Here is a 22,037-nt window from a genome sequence, read left to right as displayed (position 1 = left end):
CAAAGTCGTGTAGAAAATCTTCCCTGTTATCGGTGGAAAAGGGGGGGACCATCTCCATATTAATGGCTGAAGATTAGAATAGGAGGTCATAAGAGTTCTCCTGTAGAAGTCATGTATAGGTGTATATTGATGACCTGTCCTTACATAGGAGGTCAGTACCTGGGGATGGACGTCCTCTAATCTGATATCCTTCTGTGGAAATACATTATCTTTACCCAACTCCTGGACAGCCCCTTTAATGAATTTGGCACAAATGTTATTAGTAAACTCAGCTCGTTCAAAATTTCTAGCAAGTTGCAGTAAAGTTACTGAAGCACCGTTTTCAGTGCTTCATTCAGTCTCAGTTCACACTTTCAGGGAGACTCAGAATAGTGCATCATGTAGTGATATTTTGGTGAGACCCAGCCCCATTGTGAGCACCTCTGCCAACTGCTCAAGGCTGCAAAATGGAAGATGAATCGTTTACAATGGCAATAATCTTCAGCTGCAGCCGTGCCACCTGTTAGAGGCCATTTTATCACTTCTGTTCCCCACTCTCTGCTTTCCTGAATGGTCTCTTCCTTGGTACAGCAAAAGGAAAGTTCCAGACTTCTTGGTTGCCAATAGGTTTCCGCAGGGCAGGGGAGCTTTGCCTACTCTTTCCGGGGACGGGGGTCCTAGGAGGTGCGATTATAAGTGAATGGGCCCCTTCATGCCCCATCAGGGCCTCTAGTATTTAGACTACAGATTCCTATCCTTGCCGTCACATGGGCACAGGCTTGGACTGGCCCACAGGAGAACAGGAGAATCCTCCGGTGGGCCACCACCTTCTTATATGAGCAGTACTTGGCACAATATACAAAGGCGAAATTTTATTCATTTATCAACCTATCCAGATTTATTAATATAGAAATTTGTGATTGAGGATAATGTCACATTTGCATGTAGCTGAAAAGTGGGGTCCTGGAGTTGGTTAGTGGTGGGCCCTTGGCGCCCCAGTCTGACACTTCATGGGCATAATAGTGTGCAGGGGCACCATCATAGGAAATGACCAGTGGTTGTCGGGTCCCAGACATGCACAGGGGGCTCAAAGATTCAATTAGGGCTCTGCCAAGCTCTCATGGTTAACTACTCTTATTAGGATTGGCCATTGCCTTTGTACATATACACCGGAATCACACTAAAAACATGGACTGCGTCTCCTTTAAATATTTGAAGCCCCACACGTTAGTCGTTAACCCGTTGTTTGCTGGAGGAGCTACTGTCCCGGCAGACAGGCACATGACTGCCCTCAGGAGCGCACCTAGGGTACAGTAGGGAGTCTGGTTCCGGCTCTACACAGCGCCGTCTCCCCGGGGCACATGGAGCCGAGATCACATTACAGGGCAGAGCGCCGGCGGGTCACTCCCTGCTCCCGGCCGCAGGCTCCCACCACCCGGGCAGACTACTTTCCCACGCCCTGCGCGTGCTAACATGCTGTCCTGCAGACTCCGGCTTGGCGCGGAGCCCGGCCAATCAGCGCTCAGGGGGCGGGGACAAGCCGCATCGCTCTCCTGTCCATCAACGTTCTTTTTAGAATGAAGACTGTTCTAAGACTTTCTTTTTTTTATGTTGAACGTGACGTCACGGAGCGGAGGGGGCGGGGCGCCGGGGAAGGATTATTGGCTACAAGCAGATAATTGTGTTCCAGGAGCAGGCGCCAGTGCGCGGCCTCCCCTCCCTCTCCCACACACCATGTAAGAGGCGAACCGTGGGAAACAGACAGCAGAGGAGCCAGCAGCAGCAGCCGGCTGACAGCAGCAGCAGCAGCAGCAGCAGCAGCAGCAGCAGCAGCAGCAGCAGCAGCACAGTCACTACTCCTGAGCGCAGCCATGAAGAGGACACACGACTACAGCTCCTCGGACAGCGAGCTGGACGAGAACATCGAGGTGGAGAAGGAGAGTGCGGACGAGAATGGGTGAGGAGCGCCAGCTGTCATCGCTCATGTGCGACTGCACTGCGATCTCATCGGCCGATCACACCCTATATACAATTTCCCCCCTCTATGCAAGACCCCTCCATAATGATCTCCCCGATATCGGGCAATCCTTGCTTATTATTGAATCATACATACATATATATGTATATAATGTATGTAGCAGATCTAATCTCTCTGATGTAGCAGAGCTAAGCTATTTATTCCACACCACTTCCTGACCTCTATGGCTCTGCTACATAGTTTCTGATTATTACTCTTATTGCATATGTCACTTTGATTATTTAAATTTAACTCTTTTCATATTTTGTTCATATCAGGAATCTGAGTTCACCTCCTGATTCCATGTCCCCATCTACAACTTCACAGATTTTGGCAAGAAAGAGGCGCAGAGGGGTGAGTGTCCTGTACCTGTGTGCCCCCATGTACAAGGTGTCATTGACTTGTCACTAAACTCTCGTGTCCTCCTCCAGATCATCGAGAAGCGCCGGCGGGACAGGATTAATAATAGCTTGTCTGAGCTGCGGAGACTGGTGCCCAGCGCCTTCGAGAAACAGGTAATTAGATTGTATAGCCGGGACTTAAGGAACTTGAGAAGCGTTAGATGTCATGAAGTGGTTTCTGCTGCGCTGATTGTATTACACTGATGCAGCAGAGCTGAGTTTGTCACTGAGCACTTCAGATGTAATCAGTGGATTGTGCCTAGAGACAAACTCCGCTCTGCTGCAGCGTTACTCAGCCATGAATTTTACCTTTAAATGGCCAATCCATATGGAGTATATAGAAGCGTTATAGATAGTAATGGCTGATCCATGTTCTGTTCATTTCTTGCAGGGATCAGCAAAGTTGGAAAAAGCTGAGATTCTTCAGATGACAGTTGACCATCTCAAGATGCTGCACACCGCAGGGGGAAAAGGTGTGTGGAGATATGTTCATGTCGCATGCGAATACTCAAGTACATAGCTGCACTCATAGCATTTTTTAGTGGCGGTTTTATGTGTTTTTTTTTTTTTTTTTTTTTTCTTTCCTCGATCCCACAGAAAGAATTCAAAACCAAAAGTATTCATGCCCAGTGAATGCTCTAATTAAAATAAAGAAATAAAAAGGGCACATGCCAAAACTCCTTTTAGGTGCTTTTATGAAACTGTATAAAATACATTGTCTGGTACACTGCCGATCACAACAAATCACAGCGCAGGCGCGATTATTCAAAAGCACAATATGAAATTAAAGTTGTACTGTGATTGGTTGTAATTCTTGCTATAGGGGCAGCACAGATGGGGGTGTCCCCCCCCCCCCCCCCCTTTTTTTTTCTTTTTTTTGTCCCCATTTTAGAGTTTCAAAAATCTTACCTTATTTTGTTAGTGTAATTATTTAATATAGAATTTAATGGTGCAAGCAAACATATTGGCATCATTGTATGTTGGCATTTGTTTGCTTAGTTACTATTTAGGTGCTGTTTTGTATCGTGGTGTACGTGTTCTTATGTAGATGCAGCAGAGTTTTATTTGTCATCTACCACAGAAGTTGCATTGTGTTAACTATAGGTTAATGGAGAAAGTTTACTTGCAATCCTATGTAAATCACCGCTTAACGCATCGTTCTATGATGCAAAGTGACAAACTCAGATCTGCTACATGTATATTAAATGCTTAATGTGGCAGTGATTATTCATAAGCTTAATGTAACCTCATATTGTAATTTCAATCCCGTTTTAGGCTACTTTGATGCCCACGCCCTTGCCATGGACTATCGCAGCCTGGGTTTCCGAGAATGCCTGGCTGAGGTTGCCCGCTACCTGAGCATAATTGAAGGACTGGACAATGCTGACCCACTCCGAGTGCGACTGGTTTCTCACCTCAATAACTATGCGTCCCAGAGAGAAGCTGCCAACAGTGCCCACAGCAGCATCGGACACATACCATGGGGTGGTGCCTTTGGGCACCATCCTCATCTGTCTCACCCTCTACTCCTGGCACAGGCGCCACATACAAACACAAGCAGCACGACGTCTTCTACAGAAGCCCACCACCAGAGCAGACTTCCTGGGTCACCACATGCTGATTCTTCGAGTCTACGGGTTCCCTCTAACGGGAGTCTTACGTCAGTTCTTCCAGTGGTGACTCCTTCTAAACTGTCTCCTCCGCTGCTGTCCTCGGTGGCATCGCTCTCGGCATTCCCATTTTCTTTTGGATCCTTCCACTTATTGTCTCCCAATGCACTGAGCCCAACAGCACCAGCACCTACGGGGAAGCCCTACAGACCCTGGGGTACGGAGATCGGAGCTTTTTAGGACACTGACATGAACTGAATAGTTTTTATGCAAGGGGTTATCTGGGGGGAGGGGATCTAAGGTCCAGCTGTGCTGGGCATCTCATTATGCCATGTATATGCCAGTCTGTGTGATACCACGGTACCATTGCAAAGATTCCCCCTTTTTTTTCTCTTACATTTCATGAACGCTGTACATTGCAGGAACCACTTACCGCTCACACAGGTCCTGGCTGAAGATTTAATATAAGTCGCTTTGTAATGTTTTCAGACATGCCCTGGCAGAGGGGCATCTTAAACCATAGTTTAGAAGTTTTAAGCAATCTTCCTATTAAAATTATGGCATATTTTAGTCTTAAATTGTGGAAACTTGCCTTCAGCAATAACACTGTACTTTACGTTTTGCTAATATTTTTGAGTTGAGATATTCTATGAGAAATGTCCTTGATATGTAAAGTATTATTCTTGAATTTTCTATTACCATGCGTTGACAAATCACAAGTACCAGCTTTACCAAGTGCAAGGCCAAGTAGTGCCCATTGGAGCTACTGTGCTTTCATGGGAGTCTGGAATATCCAACCCAACCCCCGTCTGCTAATCTATTCTCCAGTCTGCTGCACTAAAACCTTTATTTAACAGGTAGACTAATTTAAGAAGCGCGCCCATTACCCCCTGTATATACACGTCACTTATGTGCATGGATGCATTTTTACTTGCCTGAAAGGTGTTTTTTATTTTTTTGCTGTACTGGGTTTAATCACTGTTGTACTGGTCTACTGTGACTAAATAAAAGAGTCCCAAGTGTGATCATTTCAGTGTATGTGCTTATGGGTTTTATGTTTAATAATTAGTACAATAATTGACTTGGCTTATAGGAATTTTGCTAGAAATCTATGTGCATACTGGGTTTTTGGAGCGGAAACTCTCCAAATCCTCCTCAGAAATTCCAAGGTTTTGCTCAAAAAAGACTGGGTGCATATCATTAGCAGCTTTTCAGAGCAGAAACTGAGCAGAATCTCTAAGTTTTTGAGAGTTTCTACTCCAAAACCTTGTTTTTATTTAAAAACAAAAAATAAGCACCAAAAACCTCAGTGCACATACCCCGAATCTAGCATTAGGCTGGAATCACATATGAGGTTTTTGAGTCAAAGCCAGGAGGGAATTCAATAGGAAAGAATGGATGTATAAAGGAATAGTCTTCTGCTTACTGCTGGATCCACTTCTGACTTTCTTATTAGAAAGTTTTAGATGTATTTTTTTTTTATTTGATTCCAGGTTTAAGGGGTTTATTAAGTATTCTGGATTATTGGACAGTCTTTTAAACAAAAACAAGTATTTTAGTGTAGAGGGGCTTGAGGAAAACTCCAATTTTTGATCAGTTATCTCATTGTAGGATTATAAAATGTATCTGCATAAGTATTTTATTAGATCTCAAATCATGGCCAATTCAGATGGTTGCATATGGCCCACCTGAGACAGCCCAGGCATTGAAATTCAGCCACCTAAACCTGGCCAGAGGCATTTGGTATTTTATGATTTTTATTTATTTTTTCTCATATTTTGATAGGGGGAAAAAATACATATGTAGAGGTCTGTAAGATGAAAAAACAAACCCCACCAATCTAGAGCATGCTGTGTTTTGAGAAAAACGTTAAAACGTAGGGAGGGAGCAAAGAAAAAACACTTTTTAGAGCACATCGAATATTTGTATGAAGCCAAAACCGGGAGTGGGTGAAAAAAGACAAAAAACATGTGCACCGATGCTGCAATTAATTTTTTCTCTGATTGTTCCACTCCTGGTTTTGGCTTACAAATACTGATGTAAAATACTGAACTTGTGAACGTGGTCTTGGGGTTTTTACTTTCATGGCTTTTTCAAAGTAGTCAAAAAGAAAAACTTTGTTGCCCATACCAACCAATCACAGAGCAGCTTTCATTTTACCAGAGCATTTTAAAAACCTAAACACTGAGCCCTGATTGGTTGCTGTGGCCGACAAAGGCAGTTTTCCTTTTTAGGCCTTTTTCACACATCCGTATTTGTATTCTAAAACACAGGACAGGGGTCCATGTTTGATTTCTAGCTTTTCTCTGTAAGTTCCACTCCTGGCTTTGGCATACAGATACTGATGTATGAATGAGCCCTTAGACTGTTTTGATAAATCAGACCCAATGCCCTTTGTGACTTGTTCTTCTAAGCTGAGGCCAGAGGAATCCAAAATGCTGCAGTCACCCATCCTCCCCTCTTGTGTTACTCTGATCAGGATGGCCGCGGTGCTCTCCAGATTTGCCCTTCCAGTGCCTTGCTCTGCTGTGGCATTGATGTGGCTTCTGGTTGCCATGGACACCTGTTGTCGATAAAGTTGTGTCACTGTAAGCGGGAAATGGCGGCCTCTGATATTTTTGTGCAAATTTGTGTTTCTATTTCCAGCCTAGACGTTTCTGCATTGCCCTCATAGCTGGCATGGTTGGGCACACGTCACTCACTGCTACTGTTTGTGCCAGTGATATCTGCGTCTACCACCCGCCGAGTGAAGTGTTAGCGTCCGCCAGCTGTAACCGAGGGATTCAGTTATGTCTCCTGGGATAGTACTGCTAGTCCCACTAACAGCCCAGAACTATAATATTATATGTTAGTGGTTGTCAATAAAGGGTCTCTCGGCCATAAATGTACAAAGCTACCGCAGCTAGGCGGACTACAACTCCCAGCACACCTCTCCTGCTACATAACATGCTGTTTGGAAATATTTAGACATTCATTGTCATCAAAACACCAGTAAACCTCAAGAAGAGTGTAACTGATGCCTCATTACTATCCTGTTACTGTAGTGAAAGGACTGGCTATCTGGAGGGGGCTCAGTACTTTATTTATTACAGGACTGGCTATCTGGAGGGGGCTCAGTACTTTATTTATTACCGGCCATCAATGAGTTACTATAGTCGCCTATATCAATTAGTGTAACATTCTGAAAGGTGATGGAGACAAGATTATGGAGAAAATGTTCCTTAAGTATTTTTTTATTGTATATAAAATATTATATATTGAGTTTTAGTGTAGTGCGATAAAGCTCTTTTTACTAGAAGGCTGGAAGCTCTGACTACTTTGTCCTCTAGTCTACAGACCTAAGTAATGTATCTCATCAACATAGGTACACTGATACTACTGTAAGGTTTTCTGTAGGCAGTGTTTATATCGTTATACAAGGGCGCCATCAAGTGGCTGCACATGGCATCACCACTGCATATTTAAAACAAGTAAGTTGAGGGTGATGTTTGAATCTTTTTTTCCTTTCATTCTAGAAAATATTGGTTATGTAGATAATTTATTTCAATTGCAGCATTCCTTACAGTTTCCTTTATGAATTAGCATCAAATAGTTATCTGTGTGTATATAAATAAATAAATATATATATATATATATATATATATATATTTATTGTTGCTATGTTATAAGTTGGCAGTAATAATGTGTCTGTCCTATTGGCAAAATAATAAATTGAGTTAATTAATATATTCAGTTTTGTTAGTGCGTTCCTCCTAAAAAAATATATCCTCACTGCCCTTCATGTCAAGACTTCTATCAGGAGTAAAATGACATATGAATTTTATTCTTTGAACTCATCTATAACAACATTTTATGGAATATTTCATGCTTTCCAAAGACCTAGATTCTTTATTTCATTTACTCATCTAAAGAGTAATCAACATTTTAATTTTATTTTCATATATCAATAGTTCATGTGAAAATAAGAAACTTTGTAATATATCTTATCAGAGAAATCTGCTTCTTTCTCCGGCTGGACTGATCGGTAATTCTCAAAATTCTCCATTCATGGGTAAAACAGTAAAGACAGATTATGACATTACTGATATAGCAGTTACTATAGGCAATATCCTATGTAGACGAAAGGGCATCTGCCACTAGCTCCTCCCTCCTCCTCTCTACATAGAATACTATCAGCACCAACTGCCATCTCCTATCTCAGTAATGTAAAAACCTGTCTTCACTGAATACAGATTTAACCCGCGAATTGAGAATTTTGAGAATGATCGATCAGTCCAGGAGGAGAAAAAGGCCGATGCTACAAAGTTTCTTATTTTCACATTTTCATGAATCAATGGCCTTTTCTATGGACTTGGCTCCATCAGTTATGCCAAAAACGAAATTTACTTTTTTACTCTATTTTTAGGGGAATCTAGTACATTTTAGCGTTCAGTAAATTTAATGGGCTACTTAAAGGGAATGTCTCATATTAGTAAATTATTAAAATTGCAAAGTGATTGTTAAAGCAAGTTACTTTGTAATTTACCTCTTATAAAAAATATTTTTTCTTCTGAAAAATGGAGAAATTTTTAATGTAATAGTTTACAGCTTTTTTCCCAAATTACCTCTGCAGTGGCCGATATCCTAGGCAGGAACCTGTACTTACAAGCTGTATAGCAAACAGCTTGTAAGTGCTGCTCTCAAGCTTGCCCGGATCACTTCCTTGCACTTTTACAATGCTGCAGATGCAAAGTCATGCCACCGGCCCAAACTGTCAATCTTCAGGAGCTCACCATCCTGGCAACCAGGAAGCCCGGAGGCAGAGGAGCAGTGCAGTTCTGAAGAAAAAAACATGAGATGACCCCTTTAAAGGGAATCTGTCACCCCTGGGACTTGTCTGACCTCGAATATGGGCATACAGGTGATAGAAATGTGAATATATACCTACCTGTATGCCTCATATTAGAGGTCTGGTTGCTGTGAAATTGCTTTTTATTAAGGGAAGATTCCGATGCTTGCGGGCCGGGAGACGGGAAGAAATCCCCGCCTACTGTGTTAATTAAAATATTTCCCCCCTCCCCTGCCCGTCACAGTGCCCTGTGACGTGCAGTCGCCAGTCCAGATCCCACGCCTGCGCACAAGATCCTTGCAGTACTATGACAGCATAGTACACCGTACAAGTGCGCCTTCTGTAAAAAGCGAAGTGCGCAGGCAGGTAAAGCGCTTGTAAAAATACTCAAAATACTCTGTTCTCAAAAATGAAGACATTTTTAATTTTATTGTTTACTGCTTGGTGCCTAAGTTATCAGCCATCACTGCAGTCTATGAGCAGTCTATGGTTGGGCTCCTAAGCAAGGAGCGCAGTGTTTACAAACTGTTTCCATTAGAACTTGTAAGTGCTGCTCTGAGGCTGTCCGGATCGTTGGATTAGGTCATCATCAGTCTCCTGCTGTCACGGGTGTGTCAGATGTAACAGACAGTCACCCTGCAGTTGGTTGAAGAAGATCTCTTCGTTTGGCATTACAGACACCTTCTTGAATCTGTCTCACTCTAGGACCCAGCGGCTACTTCCCTCCTGCTAATTGGTACCCAGGCCTGGGTGTTTAAATACTTTCAGTTGTGTTGCAGGGAGGGGCCGTTGATATTCACATGTTTCCTTGTGAAGGCTTGGAGCTGCTGTAGTTTGCTTACTTCCTCTCTGTCTTCTCTGGTGTTAGGAGGACATTTGATGTAATCTCTCTGAAGTCGGCTCAAGCTAAGTTACTTTTCCCTGTGTGTGTCTACCTTGTTGTCTTTAGTTGCTAGTGGGGACTGACTAGTGCTCATCTTCCCTATCCCCTATCCAGGGCCAAGCGCTGAGTAAATACAGGGTTTAGGTTCCTGTGTGGCGATTGGTGAGGAACCAATATAGGGACGATAGGGGAGTCAGTGTGATATCAGATCAGCCTAGGAAGTCTCCACTCCCCCTTACCCTAGCGTCTGGACTCCCTTCCCCTCTTCCCTTCGTGTTGCACTTAGTCTTTCCCACACCTTATGTGACACCTGCACTCCTCCAATGTTGTAGAAGCAAAGCTGGCTCTTCTTCCAATTTCAGAGAGTGCATAGTTCAGGCCAGCGGCGAGACAATGATGCTGGCCCAAACTCAATGAATCAGGGGTGCACTGCCCCCCCCCCCCAGCAAGCAAGCAGTCAGAAATTTGGGGAGTGCGGCGCTTCTGGAAAGCAGTCATTAAAAAACCCATTTAAACTGTTGTACAAAACTGCTAATATCATACATCACATATGTACAGGGGCGTATCGACCGGGCCTATGTGAGTGGGGGCCCGTGCGGATGAGGTGCCCGCCGATGCCAACAGAAACTTCAATTGGATGTGTGTCTGCGGACGCACATCCAGTTGAAGTGTATTGCGGCATACATACCAGTTGAGTCAGTGTACGGCAATGCATGCTGCCAGCCAATCAGAGGCCAACAGCTGACATCAGCGTGCAAATGACTTTTGGCGCATGCCCGTTACTTGCACACTGAAGTCAGCTGCCGGGTTCAGAAGAGGACGCCACGCTGTATAATGGTTTATTTTTTCTATGCATTAAAGAACTGCGGCAGAAAGGGGACATATACCAGGATGGGGCCCAGGATAAGGGACATATACCAGGATAAGGGACATATTGCCAGGATGGGGCCCAGGATAAGGGACATATAGCAGCATACGGGACATATTACCTGCATGGGGCCCAGGATAAGGGACACATAGCAGCATAAGGGACATATTACCTGCATGGGGCCCAGGCATATTATATAGTACCTTAACTCCTCGAGTTTTCATTACAGGTACATTGAAAGCTCAGAGTTTTAGTGATTTTGTCTTTGGAACAAAGTGTTCCAGGAGCTGTTTTTCAATATGACAACGCCAGGTTACATGTTGCTTTTGCTACTGTGAGCAGCCTGCATGGCCTAAACGTGATACCATGGCCTGCAGTGTCTCCGGACTTGTCTCCCATCGAGCACATCTGGGACATCATTTGCAATGGCAAAGGGAAGTGCCAGCAGTGGCTCTTGATAATTTGGTGCACAAGTACTTTCAGCGTGGCCAAATGTTCCTCAGACAACCTCTTTGATAGGAGCCAAAGCATGCAAGTGCAGGGATTTCTACATGTGGTACTTATATTCAATACTGAATAAGTTCAGATGATTTGATTTTTTTTTCCATTTTTCATCATTTTCATATCATTAACATGTCTATCCGTCCTGTGATATTCATAACTGCAAGACTTTTCTTTCTTAGTATTGCAATTTCAATGTTGAGGAGTGTATTTTACTTGGCCGAGCTTGCATCTGTTGTACGGGGAGGGATGAAGCCATACTCAAAGATAAGTCGAATACGAGATTTGCTAACCCTTCCCATACATATTAGATAGTCAGCCAGTCCTGCTCAATCTGCATATTCGTCTGACTTTATTCTAATGCGTACAGGGGTCTAAGGGAATGAAGATATATAAACGTTTGGCACTTTATAGGAAGATTACTTAACTTAATCTTTACAAATGTACCTGTACTTAGACCTGACAACAGTTTCTGAAGACTTTCTGTAACCCACATGAATAATGCAAACATTGGTGATGGGAAACGTTCATGTCCATAGAAGTATAGTGTGTGATGACATACAGTATGGTGTCAGTGCATCCACATAGGTAATCGCCTGAGTCTGTACACCATAGTTGAGTTGAGTTATAGACCAGTCCTTGCATATATGTAGGTGTAATCGGGGGAAGTGGTCACATGAGTACATTGCATGACCACCCCCATATTGTGTCCTATAGACATGGAGGGCTGATCTGCATTGTTTCTCACCATTAATATTCTGATTTTCTGAAGTGGTGACTCACTTCTAATATATACTCTACACTAGAGTTGCGGCCCCTTCATCCTCTAGACCCCTGAAACTCAAAAGCTCACTTATTAAAAAGCGGCGGCATATCCTATCGATGGAAATACTCCTTTAAGAAGATTTCACTAAGTAACACTGTTTTACTTTCTTATATTCCACACTGACTATGTAAAACTTTCTCAATTCTTCTCTTGCTCCAAATCCCACCTCTACTCCAGTCACTGCCCAGTATTACCACCAGACTTGCCTATATCTCTCCAATGCCACTTCTGCTTGTCTCTGCCAGTGCCAGCACTGACTTCCTGTACTTTCCTAAGAGAACAAGTGAATGTCAATCTCCTCTCTTACAAAGCCATGAATCACTCCTCTCCTTCTCAGTTCATTGTTATAATCTCTTAATAAACTCCTACATGTTCGCTGTGCTTCAACAATAACCTATTGCTCTCATTCTTTCCTATAACCTTCTCTCCAATGCCCTCCAGCTTTTTCCCACATGTCGCTCCATTCATGGATTGCTTTACCTCGCCCCATCTGACTCTCTCCCAAGTTTGCTTACTTTACAAGCTACTCGAAAACCACATGACCAAGCGGTGGAAATAAGTGTTTGACAGATGATGCTCATGTGCCATATTATCCCTATGATTGTTTAACTTTCTCTATTAAAATTATGCAAAAAAAAAATAAAAAGAGGGAGAACTTGAGAAAGGATCCACCTTATTCTGGAATCACTGCCTGATTCTGGATAGAGTGTTATCAACAAGAGCTCGGAGCAGAACTCAGAACTGGGTTCCCTGCCCTGCAGTGTGTCACACTCATTAGGCCTGGATCCTGGTTGGTGGTTTACCCCAAGTAAAAGTGTTAAATGATGTGCGTCTAACTTTATCAAACTTTCGATAAGTTATAGCCACGTCAGAACTTTGCATCCATGGTAGTCTGGGTCCTGAGATTTCACCAATGATTAAAATAAAGGGGCCGAAGCTATAGCCTCAAAGCAGGAACAAGTTGATTCTTCTTCAGTGATCGGTGATTGTGTCAAAAACCAGAACCCTAAAAAAACAAAACTTTTCACGTGACCGTAACATGTAAACTTTTTTTTTTTAAATAAATATTTGGAAGTGAACTTGAAAATAATAAAAAAAAATCTGTGTACCCACCCAAGGCCTCATTCAGTGTATGAGAAAAAAAAAATTACCATATCTCATCCTTGTGATGAATCTGATTTTCATCCATATTTGCTCCATGTATTAAATTTTTCGTATACAAAATTTTTTTTTTACAAGCACTCCTTACCCATAAAACATCCTAGTGATATCCATTTTGTTCAGTGGCCATTCACTTGGATGGGCATGTCCACAAGAAAAACAATGCATGCCTCAGTGTTATTGTGGACATGCCCATGGTTATATCTTCTATCCGTAAAAAAACACATACATGTAACATGGATGCATGTATAAGGCTTAACCGATACTGCTCCAACACCACTGAAATCTAGGATAATGGAAGCCATTATTTGGTGAATGCCTCTTTGCACTTGCCCCTTTCGACCACTGTATAAGTCAACCTTGCTTGTTACATAAGCTGATGAGACTTCAACGACCCTTAGAATGATGTTATTTTAACAATGTGGCTTCTCAATGTGGCTGGAGAAATGTCCCACTGATCAGGATGTTATGGTACTCGTATATACTTCTGATATGGCATAACATTCAAAGATGAGAATACCCCTTTAAAGGAGTTGTCCATTACTTGGACAACCCCTCCTCCGATGCCGGTGCCATTCCAACGGCGACAGCACTGGCTCTCCAGGCAATTGTGTAACATTGTTGTGTCACGTGATCCCTCCGGCCGATCAGCGCTGGCTTCACTCTCCCTTCGGACGAATACGAATAGAGCTGCAGCTCACATTTCCTCCGGATATATGTAATTTGTCCAAAGGAACAGCGCCAGCACTGGAGGTGTTATTATTTTACAGGGGGGAAACATGAGGATGGAGAAGGAGTTGTCCAAGTAGTGGACAACCCCTTTAAGGGGTCCTTATGGGATCTGATTTTTTTGCACACCCGTAGACTTGAATGGATGTGTGAGAAAACTCATCTGATCTGCCGTATTGACATTGGTCAGTGTGTCGTCCGAGTTTTACTTGTCCGTATAACACACTCATCAGACTGAGCCCTAAACTGTGTCAAGATCCAAATCGACAAGACAGTAGTTGTAGCACAGTGGCACCTCTATATGAGCATGGCCTCAACACGGAGATATCTAAGCTCTGACATAGATTCCTTCTCGGCTTTCACCGTATAGAGCTTTGGCTGCATATAATTGAATGCGGATGTCAATCGTCTTGAAATATTAGGCCTTACAAAGAGAATTTCCGTTACTTTGTAAAAAAGAAATGCATTCTGAGGCAATTTATGGGACATCCTTTTTCAGGCACAAGGTGTATATTGTAATACAATATTCATCTTTTCAGATTTACATAAAAGACACATTCTTCAGCGTGGCCTATTGGTTACATTTTATAGAAGCCAAGTTGGATTATATTTAGACTGAATTTCTCGAAAGTTAATGATACCATTTAACTCCTTTATATGAACAAGGACCTTTGTTAAATTTCCCAACTGTTTTCGTTTAGTGAGCCAGCAGTTGATTAGGCTTGAGATTTTGTACAGGGGTTTAAATATGGAGAGGTTTTCAAGGGATGGAAAAAAATAACCAAAAAACATTTATTTACACCCTAAATCATACTAATAAACTTCTCAAAATACTTACGGATTCTAGATTACTTGTTTATTTTATTCTAAGTTTTACTTGGTAGTTTAAAGGGAACCTGTCACCATGTTTGTCCCATGTGAGATAAACCACTACCTTTCAGCTGTGATATACAGCATTCTAAAATGCTGTATATAAGCCCCCAATCTGGCCTGCAAGGCAAGAAAAAGACCTTTTATAATACTTATCTACTGGGCTGTCGGGTCCGATGGGCGTCACTGGCCTAGGTCCAGGGCCTTCTCTCTTCTTGCGATGCCATCCTTCTTCTTGCTTTGGGTGGATGATGCGTCCTATGTGAACCATATAGTGTTTATGGGATCATGCTCCTGCGCAGGCGTACTTCTCTGCCCTGTCGAGGGCAGAGCAAAGTACTGTAGTGCGCATGTGCAGGAAAAGGCCAACGAGCCCTGGCGCATGTGAACAACAGTACTTAACTCTGCCCTCGTCAGGGCAGAGAAGTACGCCTGTGCAAGAGCGCTATGCCGGGGACACTATGTGGATGGCATAGGACACATCATCCACACAAAGCAAGAAGGAGAACGGCATCGCAAGAAGAGAGCAGGCACCAGACCAAGACCAGCGACGCCCATCAGACCCGACTGCCTAGTAGATGAGTAATATAAAAGGTCTTTTTCTTGTCTTTCAGGCCGGATTGGGGTCATATGTACAGCATATTAGAATGCTGTATGTCAGGGCTTACAGGTACTGGCCTTACCTCATATGGGGCTAACCTGATGTCAGGTTCCCTTTAAGACAATAGACTGTTACATTACAGTTAGGATCAACATTGGGCAATTGGGCGACCGAATAAACATGCCAATATTCAGGGGATTAGTTTACAATCCAATATGTCTGGGGGTCAACTGACAGTGTTTAGGGGGTTCTGTTATGTTGAAAACAGCGCACAGAAAAGGACATGAATTTTTTTTTTAATTCATGTCTTTTTCTGTGCACTGTTTTTCATTTTAGAGTAGGGACTCGCAAGGTAATGAGGACCCTTGGCGTGGGTTGCGAGCTTGCGTATTTTGGCCAAAATATCGACCAATACCTCATGTAATGTATTTATTTGATACATTATTTTTCATCTTTTTATTGCACATTTTTAATTTTTTGTAGGATGCAGCCAGGCCCTTTAGTGTTGGTTGGGTGAATTGGGGCGTCTGTCCTGTGGGGTACAGGTATATAGTGCTGGACAGACCGCTTGATTTAAAATTATGGGCATCATTAATAGGCTGTAAGCCAGACACTGTGCACCACACCTATCTGTGTGACTGGCGTCGTAAGCAAACTCCATCTGTGTGCAATTGTAATACTACACAGCCACTCACATATCTGCCAATTCATGGAAGGGGTGACAGTCGCATCAGTATTTTGCACCTGTGCTTGCCCCCGCCTTTATCAATGGGGTCTGCTACATCCTGCATGTGCTTTGGTAATCTGACCTGGTGTTGGTAAGTTCGGTTCTGTGATGTTGGACTTAACATGCTTGATCCTGTGTTCCTGCTCGTGGTAAGACATTGCCATAAGGCAGAGGCATTACTAGGGGGCGCAGCCAGCAGGGGGTGGGGCCCAGTCAGGCTGCCTAATGCAGCGGTCCGAGGTGTCTTCCCCGACAGCTGCATTCTGCCGCCCCCCGGACCGGGATTCGGCCGTTCTCTGAGCAGAGTGTCAAGCTCACACCCAGCTCACAGAACATGCAGCTGCTGGCTCCCAGTGTTCAATTGTGTTTGCGTCTTTTAGACGCAAGTACAATTGAAGCTCTGACTGCTGGGTCAGAGCGACGCTAGTAGCATAGTCAGGTCATGTGATCACGCTGCTGACATCATTGGTCGACGCGGCTGCACACAGAGATGGTGGTAAGTGCTCCACACTGGAGCTGAAGACAATGAAAAGAGAGGGGGCAATATTTATGCTGTGGGGGGAATATTTATTCTGTGATGGGAATATTCTGGTAAGTGCTACTCACTGGAGCTGAAGATACTGAAAATTAAATGTAATGGGGGGGGGCATATTTGTGCCGTGGGGGCAATATTTATGCTGGTGGGGCAATATTTATTCTGTGGGGCGAATATTTATTCTGTGAGGGGAATATTTAGTGTGGGGGAGAGGGGTGGGGAAGGTTTAGTGTAACAGGGAGGATGATTTGAGGACACAAGTTTGTGGCGCAAGGGAGGGGCAGGTTTTGACATATGGAGAGCAGGAGAGATTTGAAGCCACAGTATGAAGAGAAAGTGCGGACATAGGGGCCATATATGAGGAAATAGTATGGGGAAATGGGTGCATTCACAATATGGTGATTGGGAGAGATAGGTGCAGACACAGTATGGTGAGTGGGGGGGATGGGTGCAGACACAGAATGGAGAGTCGGGGAATTTCTGAGGAGACACTATGGGGAGTCGGGTGGATGTAAGCAAAGATCGTATGAGGAGGGAGGGAGAAATGTGTGAAGAGACAGTATGGGGGAGAAAAGTGTGAGTGGGCATAGAATAAAGATTGAGTAGTGTAGGGGGAGGTAGCATGGGGGGAAAAGTGTAAGGGCACTGCCAGGAGGAGACAGCATGCTAAGGAGAGGTAGTGTGATGGGGGGCATAGTATAGAGACTGGGGCCTATAAGGGGGACACAGTGTGAGAGGACAGTGTGAAAAGTGGGACCAGTATGGAAAGGAGGGGGCAGTGTGGAGGGCCTGTACCATAAGAGTGACAATGTGGCGACATATTTTGTTCAGGGAATATAGTGTGGAACAATTATTTATTCAGGGGCTCAGTGTACAGCAGATATTTTTATTCAGGAGCATTATAATGACACTGTATCTTGTGGGGATGTGCAGCAGAAGACCGGGGAAGAAGGAAGTCTGCAGAGATGAGTTGTGGATGACAGGGCTATGGAGTCGGTAAGTCAAACCTCCGACTCCTCAATTTCCATGACACCGACTCCGACTCCACGACTCCGACTCCCTCATACACGGCTCATGTTTAAGTAATTAATTTTTATCTAGCACAGATTCATCTCAGCTAAAAGTCTAGACCCTTAGATCAGGAATAGGACAGACATTTATAGGACATTTCAGAACTTTCCCAAATTCCTATGAATAAAATATTCCCCACAAACTGCATTGAACTACTGTACCCAATTTATTATATATTTTAGTAGTCAGGGTCAGTCCATTTTATACCGACTCCGACTCCACCAAAATGGGCTCCGACTCCAATGCCACGACTCCGACTCCACTGCGCTGGTGGATGAGAAAACTCATCATGGCGTCTGGACAAGATGAAGAAGAAAAGAAAGAGACATTGTCTCTGGAGTTGTTCATCTAAAAAGGTACCTGGATGTAAATGTTTTTTGTGATACTAATTCTCATACTTTTATTTATGTTAGTAGCATTAAAGGGGTTGTCCAGGTTTGTGATGAGTCGGCAGTCACTCTATTTGTCACTATGTGACTGCAGACTTCTGAATTCTCATACTGCACGCTGTCAGGATTCTCTCATTTGCATACTTGCGGTCACATGCGTGGACTCACTCAATGAATTGAGTGAGGCCGGACAAGTCTAGTCGTAATGTGGCCAGAAGTATACAAATGGCATACTTGTGCAAGGGAGAATCCTAAAAGTGTGCAGTGCATGCGCTGTGAGAATTCAGAAGCCTGCAGTCACCTAGGGTGATTGCAGACTTTCATCTCAAACCTGGACAAGCCCTTTAACTATAAAATAAAGCCCTGTAGCCAAACCTAACAGTGTGTAATATACTCACTGTCAGGATTCAGCTCTGATTTCTGGTTTCAGCAGTCATCACATGGATACCTCACTCATATGCGATTTTCACACGGTCAACAGTGGGTCAACAGTTTATGTGAATGGTCAGCTTAAGAAATGACTGATTATATTTGGCAACATTTAGTCGAGGACAACAGTATTTTTTGTAAATTTAATTTTAGATGTCCTATGATGACCTGCATTTCTATTTCTGATGCATGGATGTATATATATATATATATCTATGAATTCTTTTTTCCTATATTGTATAATTGACATGAACTTTTCGACTTATACTAATGACTTAATGACATGCACAAGGAAACATTAAGTGCTCAGAACAATATTCCTTATACACAGTTGATGACTACCTGTCTCTTTGAATATTCCTATGCGCTCTATGTTCGTCTGTACAGAGGAAATTATCAACAAGTAGAGGATATCCTGTACTAGTATTGAATGGCTTTTAGCTTAAAGGTACTTCCCTTCTTGTGGGAATTTTATGTAATCAGGATCAAACCACACAACGTAAGAATGATTTCATACAGTTAGACTTTGAGACTTTATAAACATGTCTGCTCCATTGTACACAAGTAAAAGACCATTGTTACCATAGAAAACACTTCCTTTTTCAGTTCACAACTCGGAGGGAAATGTTACACTTTTTAAAAAAGTTTCTACTTTGTTCAAATTTGTGGTTCTGTTTTTTTATGGGGCTGTGCACACTTAAGGATGATTGAGATTACTGCTTCAAGATTTCTGCTATTCTTCATATATGGACAAGGTATCAGGACAGATAACTTAATCATTGAATTCAGGTTTTTCATTTGGTTTCATTGCAACAAGTATATAAAATCCAGCCCCGCGCCATGCCGTCTGCCTTTACTAACATTTGTGAAAGAATGGCTCATTCTAAAGAGCTCACTGAAATTCAGTACTGTAATAGGATGTCATCGATGTACCAAGTGCAAAAGCAACTGAGAGACATATTATTGATGTGGATCACAGCAATTCAGACATGAAGTGAAGACCACGTAAAGTTACAGAGCGAGGACACTATGTGCTGAGTAGACAAAACTCACCAACAATTTGCTAACTCAATAACTGCAGAGTCCAAACCTCTATTGGTATTAAGATCAGCACAAAAACTGTGCTCCAAGAGCTTCATGACCTGGGTTTCCATGGCCGAGTAGCTGCATGCAAGTCTTGCATTACTCAGCACAATCACAAGCATTGGATTGAGTGATATAAAGTACACAGCCACAACTGGACTCTGGAGTAGTGAAAACATGTTCTGTGGAGTGAAAAATCACACTTCTCTATCTGGAATACTGGTGGATGAGCCTGGGTTTCGCACACAATACAGGAGAGCATTACCTACCTGACTGCATTGTGCCAACTGTGATGTCTGGTGGAGGAGACATAATGCTATACTTTAGCGTAGCAAGACATTTTGGACTATGGGAGCATCCAATTTTGAGGAAACATTTTGGGAAAGGCCCTTTTGTGTTCCCCATTACTATGCCTAGTGCACAAAGCAATGTCCATACATACAGTGGCTTGTAAAAGTTGGGGCACCCCTGGTTAAAATTATTGTTATTGTGAACAGTTAAGCAAGTTGAAGATGAAATGATCTCTAAAAGGTCTAAAGTTAAAGATGACACATTTCCTTTGTATTTTAGGGAAAAAATATATATATTGTAATTTTTTACATTTTAAAAATTACAAAAAGGAAAATGGACCGATTCTAAAGTTTGGACACCCTTGGAGATTTGTGTGCTCAGATAACTTTGACCAAGGTTTCAGACCTTAATTAGACTGTTAGGGTTATGGCTTGTTCACTATCATCATTAGGAAAGGCCATGTGCAAATTTCCCAGCTTTATAAAAACCTAGCCTCTTCTTATCTTGTGCCATAAAAAAGCAGCCATGGGTTCTTCTAAGCAGCTGCCTAACACTCTGAAAATGAAAATGGTGGAGGCCCACAAAGCAGGAGAAGGCTATAATAAGATAGCAAAGCGTTTCCAAGTTGCCCTTTCCTCAGTTCGGAATGTAATTAAGAAATGTCAGTTAACAGGAACAGTGGAGGTCAAGATAAGGTCTGGAAGACCAAGCAAAATTTCAGTGAGAGCTCCTTGTAGGATTACTTAAGAGGCAAATCAGAACCCCCACTTGACTGCAAAAGACCTTCAAAAAGATTTAGCAGACTCTGTAGTTGTGGTACATTGTTCTACTGTTCAGAGACACCTGCACAAATATGGTCTTCATGGAAGAGTCATCAGAAGAAAACCTCTCCTGCGTCCTCACCATAAAATTCAGCGTCAGAAGTATGCAAAAGAACATCTAAACAAGCCTGATGCATTCTGGAAACAAGTCCTGGGTACAGATGAGGTTAAAATAGAACACTTTGGCCACAATGATCAAAGGTATTTGTGGAGAAAAAAGAGCACAGAAATTCTGGAAAAGAACATCTCGCAAACAATTAAGCATGAGAGTGGATCAATCATGCTTTGTAGTTGTGTTGCAGCCAATGGCATGGGGAACATTACATGGCTAGAGAGAAGAATGGATTTAATGAAATTTCAACAAATTCTTGATGCAAACATAATACCATCTGTAAAAAGCTGAAATTGAAAAGAGGATGGCTTCTACAAATGGATAATGATCCTAAACACATGTTAAAATCCACAATAGACTACCTCAAAGGGCATAAGCTGAAGGTTTTACAATAGCCCTCACAGTCCCCTGATCTTAACATCATTGAAAATATGTGACTAGACCAAGGAAGAATGGATGAAAATCCCTCAAACAAGAATTGAAAGACTCTTAGCTGGCTACAAAAAACGTTTATAAGCTGTGACACTTTCAAAAGGGGGTGTTACTAGGTACTAACCATGCAGTGTGCCCAAACTTTTACATCAGCACATTTTACTTTTTGTAATTTTTAAAATGTAGAGGATGAAAATATTTTTTATTTTTTTGCCTAAAATACAAAGGAAATGTGTTATCTTTAACTTTAGATCTTTTAGAGATCATTTCACCTTCAACTTGCTTAACTGTTCACAATAACAGTAATTTTCACCAGTGGTGCCCAAACTTTTACATGCAACTTTTATTTGTAATTTCTCCTCTCCGTTGTGGAAATATTAGCTTGTAAAGCTTAGTTTGTAATTCATGATAAGTCCAACAGGGCATTAACAGAGATTCTTGTCTGGGGGCATGTACTTTTTCCCTGCACGTTGACTTATCATAAGCAGGAGGCGTCGTGCAGGGGAAAAAGAACATGCCTCCAGAAGGTCAGAAGAACATGCTTTTTCCTGTGAGATGTAATAACACATAGCCCTGCTCTTGGCCCTGATCTCTGCAGCTGCTGTGAAGTATAGAGCAGAGCTGAGAGTAATTACAAACACTTCCAGATCTTCTCTCACTGCAGTAAGTGTGGGGGAAGGAAGAATACAGCAGAGTTGAATGTCATTACAACATATCTGCAACTGAAGTTTTCCTCTGACAGCTCTGTCAGCTGTCCCTCCCACCACACTGATACTGTTGTTAGAGGACATCTGGAGGTATTTATGATACTCAGCTCTGATCTATTCTACACAGTAGCTGCAGATATCAAGGCTGAGAGCAAGAGATTTTCAG

At 42.6% G+C, this 22,037-nt stretch overlaps 1 protein-coding gene across 3 annotated transcripts; it reads left to right on the top strand.

The window, feature by feature from the left end:
* Positions 1-1,595: 1,595 nt before the first annotated feature.
* HEY1 (hes related family bHLH transcription factor with YRPW motif 1) lies at positions 1,596-5,032 on the top strand. 3 transcript variants are annotated; one of them, XM_073679481.1, is made up of 6 exons: positions 1,596-1,784; positions 1,827-1,936; positions 2,275-2,350; positions 2,428-2,511; positions 2,789-2,870; positions 3,673-5,032. In XM_073679481.1, the coding sequence occupies exons 2-6, from the start codon at positions 1,851-1,853 to the stop codon at positions 4,245-4,247; spliced, it is 903 nt and encodes a 300-aa protein (XP_073535582.1). In that variant the 5' UTR covers positions 1,596-1,784; positions 1,827-1,850; the 3' UTR covers positions 4,248-5,032. The 3 variants fall into 3 exon arrangements, with proteins under 3 accessions (XP_073535582.1, XP_073535583.1, XP_073535581.1); XM_073679482.1 differs by having other exon boundaries at positions 1,596-1,793; XM_073679480.1 differs by having other exon boundaries at positions 1,597-1,936.
* Positions 5,033-22,037: the final 17,005 nt, after the last annotated feature.

Source organism: Phyllobates terribilis, unplaced genomic scaffold, assembly GCF_046119375.1.
Source record: "Phyllobates terribilis strain yellow unplaced genomic scaffold, ASM4611937v1 Scaffold_4__5_contigs__length_816908805, whole genome shotgun sequence".
NCBI lineage: Eukaryota > Metazoa > Chordata > Amphibia > Anura > Dendrobatidae > Phyllobates > Phyllobates terribilis.
Note: the sequence above shows the minus strand (reverse complement) of the source record. Positions and strands in the feature narration are given on the sequence as shown.